This window comes from Drosophila sechellia, chromosome 2L (genome assembly GCF_004382195.2).
Source record: "Drosophila sechellia strain sech25 chromosome 2L, ASM438219v1, whole genome shotgun sequence".
NCBI lineage: Eukaryota > Metazoa > Arthropoda > Insecta > Diptera > Drosophilidae > Drosophila > Drosophila sechellia.
In genome coordinates this window covers 6,624,381-6,642,182 of record NC_045949.1, presented here as the reverse complement: position 1 = coordinate 6,642,182, position 17,802 = coordinate 6,624,381, and the positions used below count along the sequence as shown (strand labels likewise).

The 17,802-nt window shown below is 42.2% G+C and overlaps 4 protein-coding genes across 4 annotated transcripts; 3 read left to right on the top strand and 1 right to left on the bottom strand.

Annotated features, from left to right (window-relative positions):
- Positions 1–29: 29 nt before the first annotated feature.
- On the top strand, positions 30–1,888 carry LOC6611440. Its single transcript, XM_002035947.2, has one exon. The coding sequence runs from the start codon at positions 251–253 to the stop codon at positions 1,730–1,732; it is 1,482 nt and encodes a 493-aa protein (XP_002035983.1). The 5' UTR covers positions 30–250; the 3' UTR covers positions 1,733–1,888.
- Positions 1,889–3,608: 1,720 nt separating this feature from the next.
- Positions 3,609–17,141, bottom strand: LOC6611436 (serine/threonine-protein kinase meng-po). The gene is made up of 2 exons (XM_002035944.2): positions 16,649–17,141; positions 3,609–5,643 (listed from the first exon to the last, which is right to left on the bottom strand). The coding sequence occupies exons 1-2, from the start codon at positions 16,659–16,661 to the stop codon at positions 4,286–4,288; spliced, it is 1,371 nt and encodes a 456-aa protein (XP_002035980.1). The 5' UTR covers positions 16,662–17,141; the 3' UTR covers positions 3,609–4,285.
- On the top strand, positions 11,446–12,048 carry LOC6611439 (LON peptidase N-terminal domain and RING finger protein 3). Its single transcript, XM_002035946.2, has one exon. It carries the CDS (start codon positions 11,678–11,680, stop codon positions 11,996–11,998), a length of 321 nt encoding a protein of 106 aa, XP_002035982.2. The 5' UTR covers positions 11,446–11,677; the 3' UTR covers positions 11,999–12,048.
- LOC6611437 lies at positions 13,861–14,897 on the top strand. The gene is made up of 2 exons (XM_002035945.2): positions 13,861–14,381; positions 14,437–14,897. The coding sequence occupies exons 1-2, from the start codon at positions 14,002–14,004 to the stop codon at positions 14,843–14,845; spliced, it is 789 nt and encodes a 262-aa protein (XP_002035981.1). The 5' UTR covers positions 13,861–14,001; the 3' UTR covers positions 14,846–14,897.
- Positions 17,142–17,802: the final 661 nt, after the last annotated feature.

The window sequence follows — 17,802 nt, the reverse complement described above, 5'->3', positions numbered from 1 at the left end:
CAGATGGTTAGTTTGGAAAGTATTGAATGCGAATCGATTTCGCATTCGAGAACACATACAAATCCGGACGACAGCCTGGTCGACCCAACCAAGGACTGCAGACCAAAGGCGCACAGGTAGCCTATGACTTAGCAATCAGTACAGGCAATCAAACTTATTTTAAGTGGCCCGAGCTCCACACACCTCCGACTTGGGGAAGCTGCACCAGAAATTCTTGAAGGATACCTCATTCTCCGATTTCGTCCTTTATATGGACGGCAGAAGTCGTAGTTCCATGGATACCGACATGGAGATACAGAAGTTGCCTGTGAAGCGGCACTTGCCGGTGACCAAAGGCCATGGGTTGGCTAAAAATAAGTATCAACGAAATCGGGATGAGATGTCCATCCAGCAGTTTTCCGACTCATCCTCTCAGTCGGAGGGCGATGGCGATTTGTCCCTGAATGCCGACGACGATGAGTATCAGCAGCCCGAGTGGACGGATCGCAAAAGGCCTCCGCTGATCTATCTGGAGTTGGGCAATAAAGTCATTATCGTTAGGGACGAGCCACAGCCCAACATCAAGCTGGATGACGATGTGGAACTTAAAAGGAAGATGCAAAAGTTTTTGGGTCTAATACCATCACGCCGCAAGCTCTTCAATCCTTCGGAGGTTCGCGATGATGATAAGATGATGACGGAGGATATTGAGAATATCAATCGGGTCGTCAATTCATTCCCTTCGTCCGCCCAGTCATTTACTCCTTCAGCCGAGCATCCAATTCGTCCGAAAACAATGATGACATCGACTTGGTCAAAGCTGAATTTGTCGAATATTGATGAACCGACCCCTGAGGAGCGCCAGGCTAAAAGCCAATATGACATTGAGCTCTGGTCCATTGTCTTCTCCTTTGATCAGTGCACCCCGGACTCGCACAAGGAGCCCATTGATCTAATCGATCTACCTAACAAAGAGCAGTTGGCCGCCAACTGCCGCCGTCACAAGAGCAGTGTGCCCTGCCTGGAGCGGCATCCACATTTCTACGGATTCGTTCGATCGCTCAGCCCGTCTATCTCGCTCAATATGTGCCATCCACTGGCGCTCACCTACCGGCAGACCAAATTCGAAATCTGCAAGGTGGCACTGGCCAAGGTGCTGTTCAACATCTTCAACCACGCGATCTTTCACTGTGGCCTGCAGGTGCCCATTGTTTGGAAGCACGCCATGAACACGCGTTGCTCATGCCAGCTGAACGTCGATGCCTTCGGTAAGCGCAAAGCCAAGATTCTACTTCTGCGGAACATAAAGACTACGGCGGAGCTCCTCCACTGCCTGCTGCACGAGATGTGCCACGTGGCGGCATTTGTGTTCAATCGGGAGTTGGGTCACGGCGCCAATTGCTGCAGGTGGGCATACCAGGCGAAGATGGCCTTGCCGGAGTCACCCACCATCGAGGACAACTGCATATGTACCTTCAAGTATACCTGCACCATGTGCACACGCTGCTCCTACGGCGTTGCCGACTTGAGCACGCAGAACCTACGTTGCTACTACTGCCAGTTCGAGGTGAGCGTGAAGACCGTTTGGAAGTCAACGACGCACGATTGGACCCGGTCAGATCCGACGATGACACCGTTCAAGTGCTTCATCCGGGACAAGTACATACAGCTGGGCGGGCAGGGAGCCAACACGCACTCCTCGAAAATGGCGCTGCTCAACGAGGAGTTCAGGAGACTGAACTCCACAACATAGACTTTAAAGTATATATTTTGTATAGGATAGCATAGGATAACAATACTAATTCAAATTCCATAGTTTCGTTAACTTGTTCGAATGTAAGGTGTTAAACTAAAGTTTCTGTTTCTTTTGTTTCTTGTTACCAGTTAAATAAAATCCACAACTATTAAATGACTGCATACTTTTGAGCTATTCTGGTGAGTAAGCTGTGAGTATCTGAAAAGTCGTATATGATATTGCCAAAAAGGCAAATGCGAGCCATAAATTAAGTCCCGAGACGAAAACCGAAGGCACAAGCACAACAACCACATGAGCGAAAAAAAAAGCAATACAGTAAGTGGGGGATATTCAGATACAAATTCAGATTCATATTCAGATTCAGCAAGTTACTCGGTGGAGAACAGGGAAGGCGATGGGACGAAAGACGCCGGTGGTGGCATCGTAAAAACCTATTTTCGTAGCGATTGAAATGAATTTATGCGCGCGGCACAACATGTTTTGATATTCGGACAGTTTTACACCAATAACAACTAATTAAATGGGATAAATTGTATATTTATTGATCCATAAACGATCGTCTCGTCCTAGAAGTTCTCCTTCTGGCCTTGAACTCAAGCACAAACTGCAGCACTCACTCATACGCGGTTTTAAGTTTTCGATATTCAGTTTTCGGATTCGGTACGCGTGGCGTGAAAATATGCAGATCACATGGACTTTTTTTTTATTTATGAGCATCAAATCGGTTTGCTAAGTTATGTTAAGTAAGTTAAACACGTGGACGTGACTATAGTCATCGCAAATACACTTGGGAATCCACAAACATTTATTATTTCGTTAAATACTTATTTTCAAAATAAAATTGGTTAATCAAAGGATTTTGTGACATCTATTCATGCGTAACTAAATAATTTCCCAAAAAATCTTAAATCTTTATGTTTTTAAAGATTCAAATGTAATTCTAAAGATTACTCTAAAAAGTAATAAATTTTTAAAAAAATATTTGAAGCTAAGATGGAAGGATATCCTTAAATTTGCGAATAGCAATAGAGAATCCTGTTACTGAAAATTTTGAAATTTTGTGAATTTTTGTATATGCAGGTGTATTAAAAAACTTTCACATTCTTCGTCTAGCCGGCATTTTAGCACGTTCTGCTCTCGGCCATTAAAACATTTAAGTGCTGGCATGCGGCTCGTTAAAAAATGTCTTCAACTCGACTGTTTTAGCCGGCAAAGTCAAGGTGAAACGACACTGACCCCGCGTGCTTGAGTTAATTACAGGTTAACCGAAGGCATTAATCAATCACTTGGCCAATCGATCGGATCGGAATCGAATCGGAACGGATAGGATCCGTGTGGCCTCTGATTCATGTCTGCCCGAATGGAACCATTAAACGGCATTACGTGGAGCGCGTAGTGCAAACAATATGTCCGCCCACCCAGAACACGGCGTAACCTCACCTTTGTTGAAATAACCTTAGCGCATGTTTATCACAGACCAAATTACGGAATGGCAGGGGCGTCACATCCTGTCCACGTCCACAGCAAACAGTGCGAACTGGACAAACAATCGCTGGACGCGACCGGATTGTTTTCCACCGGCTTCTGTTCCGTGGAAACCGTGACATTCAATGTCGAAGCAAATCATCTGAGTGACCTTCGCGAACAACACAGAGTAATTAGCCAAACAACCAGCTCGATATAAACAGCAAAATTCGAATAACAAATATTTACCATTAGTTGTAGGTGGCTTCTCCAGAAGCGGTATTCCCCTGATTGTTTTGCCGATCCCGCATTGGGATTATGAGCAGATTTGTTTGCCAAAAATCTAATGAACATGTGGTAAACTGTGGAAACTGGATTCCACTAGTTAACGAGTATATTGAAAGAATCGTTTTTTAAATAAACTCAGTTTATGGCACTATATATTTTTAGCATTTTATAGGTATACATAGGGTATTAACTGGTAAAGAGACATATAAGTATCATTTGACAGTCGTATGCAACTAAATAGTATGTACAAAATCGTTTCAGTGTGGGATCATTATAAGGATAACTACATAAATACACATATAGTCTATGACAGATATAAAACAAACCTTAGCCGCCTTATAATTGGTCGTGAATGCGCCAAAGGGCACTCCTTACATATCTTTAAGGTATATTTCTAGATAATTGCAGTAGTTTGAATCCCGACACATAAAGTAAGTAACGCGTAAATCACACATTATAGTACACTTAAAAAACTACATTCATACACACACACATAGAGAGTATTACGAAAATCATCGAGCGGAAGACTAGAATTCTTACTACTATAAATTCTTACTACTTAGTTTTACCAAAATTCATCTATATAAAGTTATACTTAATTTCAGTTCTGGCATTTTGCACTCGCAGAACAACAGAAAAAACCGTCGAGAAGTGACTTCTCTGCTCTACAAAAACGATCTTATAGATCCACAAATTCAAACCGTTTCCGTTCAGTTTCAGTTTTCCGTTCATGTTTCTAAGGATATTTATGTTTTCCGGTTTCTCGGGGGGATTTCCTAGCTGAAGATTTATCTTACTCTACTGCAACAGGTCAAGTGCGTGCAGACTCTCCACGTCCGGATCAAAGTTGGCGTCGCAGGTGGAGAGCCAGTCCCATACCCGCCGCCGCACCATCGCCTGGTCGATGGGTATGTCCAGACCGTAGGTGGACATCATCCGCTTGAAGCGCAGCTTGTTCTCATCCCCGGAGAGACGACCCTCCCGCTGATTGAGGTAGATGCAGGAGTCCTGGTCGTGATTGGTGGGCGAGATGAGGGTGGCCGACTTGGAGGTGGAGATGCGGCACTCCACCCAGCGGTCCTTCATGTACTTGGCCACCTCGGTGATCTTGCAGCGGTCCTCGGGATCGTGGCTCAGATACTTTCGAAAGCACCGCATCAGCCGCGGCGAGAAGCGCCGGAAATTGTCCGGCACCTTGGTGGTCTTGCGCTGCTCGTACTTCATGAAGTTAGCATAGGACTGGTCCTTCACCCAATCGGCGGACTGCCAGGGAGGATTGCCGGTGAGGATGTTGTACAGCAGGATGCCGAACTGCCAGGAATCGCTGACGGGCAGGCACTGGAAGCGCTCGTTCTTGATCAGCTCCAGCTGCTCCGGCGGCACGCAGCTGGTCCACGTGTGCTTCACCTTGTGCACCAGCAGACCCTTCTTCGTGGTGGCCCCGAAGTCGCACAGCTTCACGCGCGTAAAGTCCGGCGTGAAGACCAGGATATTCTCGATCTTCAGGTCGCGATGCACCAGGCTCTTGGAGTGCATGAAGCCGAGGGCGGAGCTCAGCTGCTCCGAGATCAGTTTGCAGGCGTTCTCGTGCAGGCCGTTGGGTCCGATGTTGGAGGCTAGATCGCCGTAGGGGGCGTGCTCCATGGCGAACACGTAGTAGTCCATTGTCTGGAAGGCCACCGCATAAGCGCTCAGTATGTGATGGTGATGCGACAGCTCGTAGTTATAGTGGAACTCCTTCTGGAACTCTTTGATCGTGGTCAGCTCAGCGTGCACCGCCTTCAGCACCACCAGCGTATTGGTGGGTCTGTGCCGGCACAGCAGTATCTTGGCGAAGCAGCCCTCGGCCAGCGTCTTCTCGATGTTGTACTGGTCGGCGAAGGTCATAAGCGGCAGCTCCACGTCCGGAATGAGATGGATCTGCCCCCCGTCGTTCTTGTCCGGCTTCTTGTAGATGCTGCTCCGGCGGCTTACGCTGGCCGCTCCAGGCACCTCCAGTCGCCCCGTGCTGGTGCTTGTCGGCGTCAGCGGAGTGCTGCATCGTTTCTGGTTGTTGTGGTTGGTACAGGTGCTGCTGTTGTTGTTGCTGTTGCGGCTGTTGGTGCTCCCACCGTCGCCGAAGGATCGACGCAGCCGGAAGGAGAATGAGCGTTTCTCTGCAAGATCAACAAGAAAACGAAGAAATTTGTTTAACAAAACTGGGCTCATTATACATATTTTGTTTAAAGTCGTGTATTTAATCATAAGCCAAGCAATGATTCCGCTAGTCTCAGACAATATCTAATAAATTTGGGTTGACTAGGTAATCTGAAGGTTAGAAAACCATAATAGATACGTCATTATCAGGCCTCAATCAAAATATAATTGAGTCTCCCGCCCATGGCAACACCTTATACGCATTCACACCTCAACTTAACTAACCACAAATTAAACACAATGTTGTGTCACTCTGAGCATCTTTAATTGGATTTATTTTTGTTCATTTGGCTTCTATGATTTACTGCCAGCGTTTGATGTGCTCCTCCGGTTGCTTTTATGTGTCCATTTGTTGTTCCACAATGCGAATTATTAATTTATCGGGTAGGGGAACATAGAAAAGCGTTTTACAGCCCTCCTCCATAACGAGAAGGAGTACGCCCACGCCCACGACCAAGACCAAGACTGAGAAATAGACGATGTCGTCGCCAAATTGTCTGTGACAAAGTTAGTGCAGAATTTGCGTAGATGGGCGGGCTGGGCTGGGCTGGGCTGGACTGTCTTCGATGTGAGTTATATAGATAGATAGATATAGATACAGATACAGATATATACGGGCCGGGCGGCAAAGACGTCAGCAGTTAGTCACTGCAGACGAACGATTGCTCCGATTTTTGGTATCCGCAATCTGCGTAGTGCCAGCCGCAACACTCCCACCTCCACTGGCTATCATTTATAGTCGGGGAAATCGCGGAAAATCATTTGATTTGCAGCCGAATGGGACACGGACAGACACACATCGTTTGCATATAGAATGCGTTAGCTGGAATATCAAAACATTTATAGGGCGTGATGTGATTCGCTTGATTTGTTTTTGTTCACAATTTTCGCGCGAATTGTTTTTGACACTAAATTTTCATCTATACTCTAAACGATCAAAATCGTGACTCTTGCTCGTATTTCATTTGGTTTCACTAGTGTCACGCGGAGAATCACCGAATTAGTAATTACATCTATTTGAAAATAAGACAAATTACTATCAGACGCTGGCGGAAAATACTTTGGGTTAAGGCATGCGAGAAATGCATTTTTGGTCGACAAATTTATGAACGCCATTCAAGGTGGGTCCAAATATATGCATCAGTACTGCTGTGAAGACCAAGTATAAATAGTTATGGGATATTTTGTTAAATTTGCCTGATTTACAATATTAAATGAGCTGCTTAATTTCGCAAATCTATAAGAGACAAGTCCTGAAACATTTACAGAGGAATGGAAATTAATATAATAATATAAATAAAGACATGTTATGACTTTTGACTTTTTATTGCATAGACTAGGGCTTCGCATCTTATATCTTTCATCGAAAGATATAGCATTTTTGCTGAATTATTGTAACAGGAAGTAGAATCTATTATAAGGGGTCAGTATGCTGTCTTCTGTACCCCATTAACCCCCAAAAAAAGTAGACCTATTAGATTGAAGAGTGCTTTTTGGCAGCAACAAGTCTGAGTTTTTGGATATTCTTTCGGTTTTTTTTTCTGTCAGTTTCTATTTCCGTTCCAGAGGTAATTGGCTAATGTCCAACCGCAGAGAGATCCCTCAAAAGCGCTAACTAAACTTTTTGGCCAGCTAAAAGTTATGGTAAGACTAATTATAAGTGGTACGAAACCATTAAACAGACGAACGAAAGTCTCGGCGACCTGCGTGTGCCCATAAATCAAACTTTCACTTTCCCACCGACATTCGGACCGACTCCTGACGCACTCAATCCAAATGATATGGCCATTTCATCTTGATATTCTCATTGCGGCAGAAACACTTTGCACGCCCAAAAATAGCCGAACAAACAAATGAGCCAAAAAAAGGGTCAGCAGGCAATCCCGCAGATGCATTTCGCTGGGCTAAATATATAGTGGAAGTCAGAATTTCCGTGAAAATCATCTGCCGGCAAAGGGGAGTCGTGTAAACAGTGGCTCAAAATAAACAAACATCCATGTGAACGGTCGTCCCGCACTGAAATGTGAAATGCAATTGCAACAAAGGCGCCAGGAGACGCGACCTGCCAAAGGAAAAATATTTGGCAGTATTATAGGCGACTTGCCAATACACTCAACAAGTTATATTGTATATATGATATATGTTTCATATTATATCATAATCAAATCATATCAAATGTATGCTAAGTTTTTATGTCCCTGTGATTCTTCTGGTAAGTATTCACATGCAACACGAAGCTTGCATGTACTCATAAGCATAAGTCTATGAAATATACTTTATGAGCTACCAATGATAATTAGCTTTCTGTTCCCAGGAATTGTTCATATTGTATTTAATAACTTTTTGTTTAATGATAAAGAAGCGTCTGAAGCTCTTAAGCACTCGAGGGCTTCCAGAGAATCAATACGCTCGCCTTGGGCGAAGAGCAGAACAGATGAGCCCGGCATCCAACAGCATCCAACTCTCGTATGAGTGACTGACAAAATGCCTTACCCATACCCGCCAATCCTCGAGCCCCCCATGCCCACCTAGCCCCCTACCCCGCATCTACATCGGTCGACGGTCTCCACCAGGTCCCGGTTCCCGCCTGCTTGGCAACCCGCCCGACACCGTGCGCGACTTTGGGGGCATTGCTGACGTCAATCGGCAAGTCGTTGTCGGTCGGCGTGCCACATACAGGCACAGATATAGCCCCACTCACGGGCCGACGAGGCTGCCTCTGGGTCTCCATCGGATTGTAAGTTGCCTATTATTACAAAATAAACGCAAACACTTTTAGACCAGCGCCAATCCAGCCAGCCATGATGAATTGCCCGGGCCAGGCGTCGGCAGTCTGGAGACCACAAACCAGAGACTAGAGACCGTAGACCACTGACTAGGGACCATCGACCGGACAATCCCCCCAGCTGTTCAGCCAGCCCCATATCGAGTATTTAAAACAATTAATCCAATCTGATTGCCCAATCAACGCAACTGGTACGCTTAATGCCCCGCACTTTGATGTGGGCGGAAAAACTTGGGTTGATTTTCAGGACCTACGGCAACTGGGAAAAGTCGGAAAGTCCATAGGGTTGGGGGACCTACGACAATCTGATGCCGCCGCGCTTCCGTTTCCCATGGAAAATTCAATCCAATCTCTATTTATATCTGCGTACTTTTTTGTATACCTAATGTCTGTTTAAACAGCACTTGAATTTGGGTCAAGATAGTTCAATTACAATTCAGAAGATGTAATTTTGTTGTATTTTTTGTAAGTACTAGAAGGGATAAAAAGCAATGAGGTAGTTCTAGGAGTTTTCTTCTTTTCCGCTTTTAAAGATGGAATTAATTAATACAGAAGGAATGGATTTATTATTTATAAATTAGCTAAAGAGGAAGCCGTTAATCGCCAACATTTGAATAATCCAATTACTTTGTATGCGGTGTTTTGGAAAAGTTCCGAATATTTATTTTCAGGCTTGTCCAACACTTGCTCCACTCCCTGTCGAACAAGTTTTCGTAAGCAGAATATAACATATTATACAACAATTCAATAAAAATTAACGACTTGAAAGAAAATTTCCGCTGCGCCCACAAGCCAGACCAAAGGCAACAAAAACCAAAATAAACAGAAAGAAATAAAATTAAATACATTTAGTAGGTGTTGAATGTATAACGGCGAAACAACAAAACCCGAAATTAAATAAATAATATTAAGAGATCTTTATTATGTCTGGATCCTACGTCTTAGGCAGCGAATGAGTTTTGATACGCGAGAGCATTCGAATAATGCGAATTTTGTATATTTTCTTTTTTCGTATTTATTAAACACGTTTAAATCCATTCAATTCGCTTTCACCCTATCTCTTAGCCACGGAGCATATTTTTAGAAAAGTAGGCGTGTACACGCCCCTCCCGCCCAGTCCACGAAAAACATTGATATATGACAGCACTCTAGAGGACCACGAAACCAACTGGAGGCAGCTGCTCTTGGAGATTTGCGCACATGACCATCACGAGCGGCATGTGCCAAGTGATGATGACGAGCTGCTGGCCAGGATGCAAGGATCCAGGCAGAGACAGGCGGCTCCTTCAGCAACACCTTCACGCTGAGTGGCGCTTGAGTGGTTCGCATGCCAGGGTTAAAATGGTGCATATGTGGGTGAAAGAGGTGAAAGGGAACTTTTGGGGCCAGGGCACACAGTGAGTGCCGCAAGTCGCCGCCCACGGCACTGTTTTCATAATTTATTTTAATAGTTCCGCCTTTACGATTTATTTAATTTGCTCGCCTTTATTTCACATTAAATGCGAGAGTAAAATGCTTATAAATAGCCTCCTGTGTGGCGAACAAATTTGTAATTACGCGCAAACGAAAATGAATGGAAAAAAAAAACTGAGCAGATCGTGTAAAAAATTCATGTAGCTGACAGTTTTCAAGGTAAGGTCAAGGCAAGTGCCTACGTAAAATCATTTATCACAGCTCTAGTAGATCGATGGCAAAGTCTTTGCAGGAATTTTCCGAAATGAATAATGTGCAATGGAGCAGACCCCATAAATAATATCTGAATAGTTTGTCCGCGCCGAAGGTTAGTATATACATATTAAATATATTAAGTGGGTCATTAATTGAAAAAAAAAACGATCCAAAGATGAAGCTTAGTACTTGTGGAAATGGTAAAATACTGCTGGCCAAACAATTGCTGTTTAATATCTCTCATGTGCTCTTGGGTCTGTAATATGTGTTCGCGGAACACTGAAAACGCTCGTAAATAATTGTAAGTAATGCTAATAATAATATTTGCACTGCAAGCTAAATGAGGAAAATTCTGTCGGCCGCGGCACCTGACGTCAACTTTAACTTGCGATGAGTGAAATAATTAGTAGTGTTTTTTTTCGCTTTCAGGAAGCGGATATTAGCAAAGGAAATCCATTGAGTTTGGTCTGCACAATTGTTCAATGATCAATTGCCTGCCATTTGATTTGTTTATCCTTCGATTAGAGCATTAAATCGTAGAGCAACCGATTGCAAAAGATTGATTAAGTGGCTTTAATATTTCGAATTTTATAAGTCAATACGCAATCATCATCACAATAAGTGGACACACTTATGATTGCAATTCGCGTAGGTAAACAAACAAATTGTCATTTTATGCGCTCAAAAGTCGCATTTACTTAATACGAATAAACATAGCAGTAAGATAAAAGTGAAAGAACATTTTCTAGACTGGCGGGGACAATAACAAAAGCATTTCAAGAGAAAGTCCAATGGCGAAAACATCATCACGTGTATCTAGTATAAACAAAAAACAGCGTCTAGACTATATTCGAAAACTGGTTGAAACCGACTTATTTTCAAGTGGTTTTTGAACCACTGAACCAAGTGGATTGCTTTCAAAATGTCAAAAAATTTGCAAAGGTAGCACGCGTTCCAAAATAAGTCGTGATCCAATAATATTCCCAAGAAAAAGACATTAATTAGAGAAATAATATGAATGTTCAATCGAAATATTAGAAATATTATTTTCGATGACACACACACATATAAAGCCCAATCTGCGTAAATATTTTCCATTTATATAATAGACATTTATTGGCCCGACCAAATAGACGATTCATGTGATGTTTGAGCGGCAAGAGCGTAGCAAAAATTAATAATTTATTAAATACTACACACGTATGTATATGCCAGTACGTATATTCATACGAATTTAAATAAAATTGCTTTCTTCGGCGTCAGGAAAACAGAAGATGAGAAGAAAAGCGTTCACTGCTTTTCCCCACGCATTTCACTTTGCTTTCTCTTTTTTAAAAAGCAATCGCACAGTATTTTTGGACTCTGCCATTGTTTATATTTGTACATTTTAAATCTCAAAGATATCTAGTCCCACCACTACTTGAAGTTATTAAATTTCGGTATGTTAAAGTGAAAGTTTTAGACTTCAAGCAACCTTTGAGTTCCAATTCAGTCTTATATTGCTTATCGTAAGTATAAGCACATTTGCAAAAAGTGAACAAATGTTTCCATCCTGGCTCAGTCTGTTGCACTGGAAGCCACTGAAAATGGAGGGACTGCGTCGAGCAGGCGACGGAATAAAGCCGGTGGATACCATTGACTTGACCACAACTGATGAGGAACGGCCAGTCGTGAGGCTCCTATCCGATAGCAACAATGGCTACTACCTTTGTCCCATTTGCAAGAGTCTTCTCGATCAGCCGGTGACCACCACTTGCGGCCACATCTTCTGCAAGGAATGCCTGACCACCGCCTTGGATCAATTGCATTACTGTCCGCTGTGCAAGAAGTTCGTAATGGACTTCTTTCGCATTTACATCTAATTCGGAAGTTCACTTGTGTTCACATTAAATAATTATATTTCAATCATCAATATATCGTATATTTATATTATACTATCGTTTACATTACTAACAGCAGATACCCTATATATATACCGAATGTGATTATTATGAGTTTTTAAAATTTTCGAGCACATATTTTTATTGCGTGTCAATGGCAAAAAGCGCGTCACAAACGCACGGGGCACAGACTCAGTGGGCCACAAAGACCTGTGCAGTGCGGCACAGCTACCGATACAGATACAGATACATAGATACATATATACTTTATCTCTCGGTTAGCCATAATATTTCTAGCAGACGACAGCCGACGGCACGACCTTGTCCCACGGCTCAACGCGTAGAAAGCGAAAGATGCGGCTGGCAGGAATGATATAAACCACACTAGAGCACGGCGATGCATTATAAAGTGCATATTGTAATAAGAAATTATTTTCAAAATGGTAAAGTAAATAAAAAAAAATTAATTAATAGTGTGTTAAAGCTTAGTGTCATTTTAATAATATTAACAAATTTTCCTGGCTAATATTCTTAATTTGATTAGCTTGATTAGCTCACTTAGTGTAATGAACTGCAAAAACACACCCAAAACGACACATTTTTCAAATTTACCCACACAACGAATACTGCATTATTTTTTTCCCTTTTTTCAATTATCTCGAAAGGTTCATTGCACCTTCGCCTCTTAATTGAACACAATCAAAAATATTTTGCAACCTCTCGCCAGAATTAATTGCACATTAACAATTTGGTGTTGAGAAAACACATCTTGAGGGCGCAGAAGAAGCACTTGTCTGGTCCAAAATAGCCTAAACACATTACACCGAAGAAGACATCGCGCATACGCCGCGTGTGCCGCTGTGGCAATTAAAAATTCCGAAATCGTAAACAACGCTCAGTCGTGATGTGCGAAATGTGGATATTTTGTTGAACATTTCTTTTAATATTTCCTTTCACAACTCTTTTTCTTTGAGAAGAAAAATGTAATGTTTCAAGACAAAACTTGAGTCTTGCAGTAGCCAGATTGGGAGGTTTTTGAACGATCATTGTGGCTATAGCATTTCACTTGAAGGTATTTTTAAACATTTACCTTTCGCCTTACCATTTACATTTGACAGCCGTCAATACTTCCGACACAATTTTCCAATTAGGGCGCATTAAATACGCGCACACTTTCCGCACTCTGCACTCGCATTTTCCTTTTGTTTATTTGAGTGATATTGAAAAATCGTTTGGATATGAGCAATGTTTGCTCGAGTTCGAATTTCTCTCATATCGCAACAGATATATTAAATGTTCCACTGGCGGCAATTGGCTTCGCACTTCATTAATGATGCCCAACGAAATAGGAATACGGAAAAATTACGCTTTTAACATGAAATACATACATATACATATGCCAACGGATTTTCCTGTGTGTATATTGTATAAGTTGGTGGGCTCTCGGAAAAATCAACAGCACTGCAGTATTTGGCTAATTTGATTTCCGTTTCAATGCATTCGTATGCCGAAAGTGCTCGAAAATCGAATCAATCAATGCACTTTTTCCCGGACGACTGATTTCAATCGTTTAATATTATATTTTGTATATTTATATCTAACTATCACATGCTATTCATCGATTGCGGAGCTGATTTCTTTTTTACGTACATGTTTTTGGCAGACAAATCTTTTTTAAATTGGCCCAAGTGAAATATAAATCTTCATCTTTTCATCTGATCTTAATTAAAAGTGATTTTTCGTCAGTACTCAGAGGATTTCCATTCGACCGATGCCAAACAAATTGGTTCAACCTTAGAGATCTAATAGGCCACTGACGAAAGAGATGATCACCCAAATTGATGGGTAGTATTAGCCCAGACTAAATCATCTAGTCTGCCTTGAAGGCAGATCCATTTTACATATGATAAACATCTAGACGATTTTCTTAGACAGTCAGGCAGTTAGCACACACACACACCCTACACACGTAGTATATAATCAAAATGGAACACAGAGTTGAATTGTTGTTGGAACCCATAGTGGCGTACAAGTTGGAGCGCAGATCGGATAACAGACCAAACAAGGTGGAGGAGGAGGAGCCGCATCTAACCAAGCAGCTCAAGAAGCACTACGGGATTGAGGCAGAAGTTCTGGGTCTCCTTATCAAGCTGGAGATGCGGTATAAGGAATACTACAATCTATACAAGTGCGAAATGAAGGCCCAAAAGATACTGGTTGAACGGATATGGCTGCTAACCCAGCGATATCTGATCCTGATCAGTTCAGAGCAGAGCTGTCGCTATCCCGAAGTGTACACCTTGTCCACTGAGGAGGCCATTATCAACGAGTATGAGGAAAAATTGGAAGTGCTGCGAGCTTCAAAGTGAGTTGCATACAACTTGGTCTGCGAAATGATTAACATGGCACTCTTCTTGTAGCAACAAAATGAAAAACACCCTGTTGGAAATCAATCAGCAGTGCAAGGAGTTCTATGCCGCCTACGAACGGCTGGACAAGGCCCAGGAAACGCCCTTCATCATGGGCGATAGCCATCATAGAAGCATCAGGTATTACAAGATCATGGCCGTCGACATTTTCAACTATTTCTACGCAACGGTGTTGAAACTCAAGTGCTTCATGCATCAGCTGGATCCCGTGAATCTGGAGAGTGTCGAGGAGTACCGCGATCTGCTCCAAAACGAATCCGCCATGGAGGAGTTTGAGGGGTATCTTAACAATCAATTTGTCTACTGCAAGTGCATGTACCCCATACCAACCTGCCCCATCTTGAAGCTCAAGTGTTCACACCAAAACATAGCAAATTTAAAGTATGTCAGTCGCATCTAATCAAGCCAAAATGTGCAATAAATAGAAGCCCTATTAAATGAAATTCGATTTATTGGCTGCTTAAAATAACTAATCAATATTAATGAGCGTCCCATTAACATTAGTGGGGCTCTGCTCCCAATAAACAGAAGCCCTTGTGGTGATGCTAGCTCGGTTTCCCCCACATGTGCCTCTTATAGCGGGACAGCAGGTTGAAGGATCTGCCTGAGGATGCAGCTTCTCCAAATGGCGCTCGAATTCCTGCAAGATGAAGTTGTTTATCTTGCCATAGGGCTCTCAGTACCTCATCCATATAATCCTGTTATAATACCGTTATCCACTCTAAATGCAACCCTGTCTACTAATGTAATATTAAGAACACGATTTGAGCTAATCTGCAATTGAAAAGTTAAATTGACATGAGGGGCCAGAGACATTGTGAAATTGACCTTTATTCAATGGCCACACTGTCATGGGCATAATGTGTTGCAGGGCCATGAATGCAGGGTCACTTCTGTTATCAATGGTTTTATTCACCCCTGAACTTTCAGCAGCGCCAGCAAGAAAACTTGCTCGAGGATGTTTCACGAGCTGAGCTGAAGCGTGTTAAATGCGATTCGGTCAGGCACAAGTCGCATCCCGAGGATGGCATTCAAAAGGACCGCAGGTGGGGCTCGTGTGGGGCTCATCACAATGAACCCATTGAGGCAGAAGAGCCCGTCTCTGCCCCACCGAGATGGCAATCAGAGCGCATTTGTGGGCGGCCCCCAAAGGACTGTGAATTGTAAGGATACCAAGGATACGAAGGATACGAGAGCCACCTGGCTAATGACCGGCTGACACAGCCGCATACTTGTTCATATGTATGCTCATTTTAATATGGGCGATGAAAATCAGAGGCTCGTGCGTCATTCGATTATGAGTTTAGGGCCTATCCCCAGCCGCCTAGTTTATTTTATACATTTTTGATAAACAAAATTCATGACATTTTCGCGGGCAGACCATGTTTATGATAATGACGACGTTGTCATTTGTCGCTTGCTGTGCTTTTCTTCTCGCTCTATATATATAAATATATATAAATATATATATATATATATATATATAAATATATATATAAATACATATCAAATTTTTCCTTTTGGGCTGGTGTTGAAAGCCGGTCCTAGTGGTTGGGTATTCCATGTGGGCTGTCTCGGTTTATTTTTAGCCAGGATAATTGAAAAGCAAGCAGCGCAGCGAAGCAGCAGGACGAAATGGAAATGAGCGAGGCGTTGGCGAAGGGACGGACTTCCACATCCTATTTGATTGAAAAGAATCTCGCTCGTGTTGCGTGAGCTCTCTGAATAGGATTATTTACATAAACACAGTGTTGGGTCACCACTGAGCTCGGCACGTGTGGAGTTGTTCTGGACAAACAAAGGATAATCGGAATGGATGGCAGGCAACTGTTGGATAACCACTAGCAATTACAGCACTCAAATGAAGAACAATTCCGAGAATCACTTGGCCTTTTGGGGAGCGGTGGGAAAATGAGACATTCCGGCAAAGATACGAGCTCAAGCAGGGAAAACTATTTTAATGATTGTCTTGGATCAGCAAACGAAGTATAATTAATTTAAACAAAGCAACCAAACCAAATAAACTCATGGATCGCACATTTGAATTTGAGATTATAAGCCAATTATAAATTCGGCACTTGGATATGTTAGAATTTCACGATGATAGAGTTTTGTTTACAATTGTTTTGGATACTTTAAGTTTAGTTTTGATTTTATGACTAAAATTGGGGAAAAGCAAAAAGTGAAATATTGAATTACTCACCGATGGTGCCCATTTCAGAAGATTTTCTTTTCCTGATCAGTGTAATCCCAAATCCGTAATCCTCTATTGCACTTATTAAGCGCGTTTATTGAATACCGTTAGTAACCGATATTTGAAAGTGTCCTCTTGGCCAAACAAAACGTCAAAAAAGCTGCGATCACACTTGGAAAGTCACATTGCAAAGTCACATTGCAGTAAACAATAGATTTTGCGCGCTGTTTTTGTTTAGCAATTTCCAGCGCGAGTTGGAAATTCAAGGTTGCTTCACAATTAGAAATAAGTTGGCAGAACAAGATGAATGGGATATTTTAGTTGACTTGTTTGCTCGCCACGATTTTCTTTTTGTTTTTCCGAAAGGAAACTAAAGTAGCGGGCAGTATAGGCGCAAAGAATAAGTGGGCAAATGGCGAAAATACACAAAACACAAGAAGCGAAAGACGCGACAGAAATCAACGTAGAAATCACGGCACTTTCACGTCCGCACGCCAGGAGTTTTCCGTTATGAATGATTTCCCATTTCCCAGACGGTTCGGTTTTTATATTTGCATGGAAAAGCAAAAACCGACAGCCGAAGGCGTTCGTCGGCAACTTTAGCTTTTAAGCTCTTAAGGAATACTGTTCGAACTTTATTTCACTTGATGCACAGACAATACGCTATCATTTTCTGCAGCAAACATTTTATTCCAGCCCCTTTTATATAATCAATATATGATTATTATTGTACAAAACACTATTTTTGTAAAAGTAAAAAATACGAATTTTTTAATTGGTTATAATTTAGTTTTTAAATTTTAAAAAAGTTACTTCGCGCTAAAACTCTCTTAAAATATTTGCTCTCCCTTCGCCTGGTTTCTCTTTCTCCGATTCCATGTTGGAGAAAAGCTCTTTTCGGAAAAGCTTTCATCTTTGTGGCTGGCAGGTGTAGTTTGCCACCGAATGATTTTGCACTGGGTTCAACGCATCCTGGCGAAAGTTCATTCAATTTTTCAGGGGCGGATTAGGTGATAACTAACTAGTTCCAATAGATAGATTGGTAATAAATGTGAATAAAGCAAACTAAAGTTATACTGAACTTTTTATATGCCTTATATGCGTAATATTGATTTAACATTTTACAATCCAGTTCATTTTTATGACTTTTAGAACTTATTTTC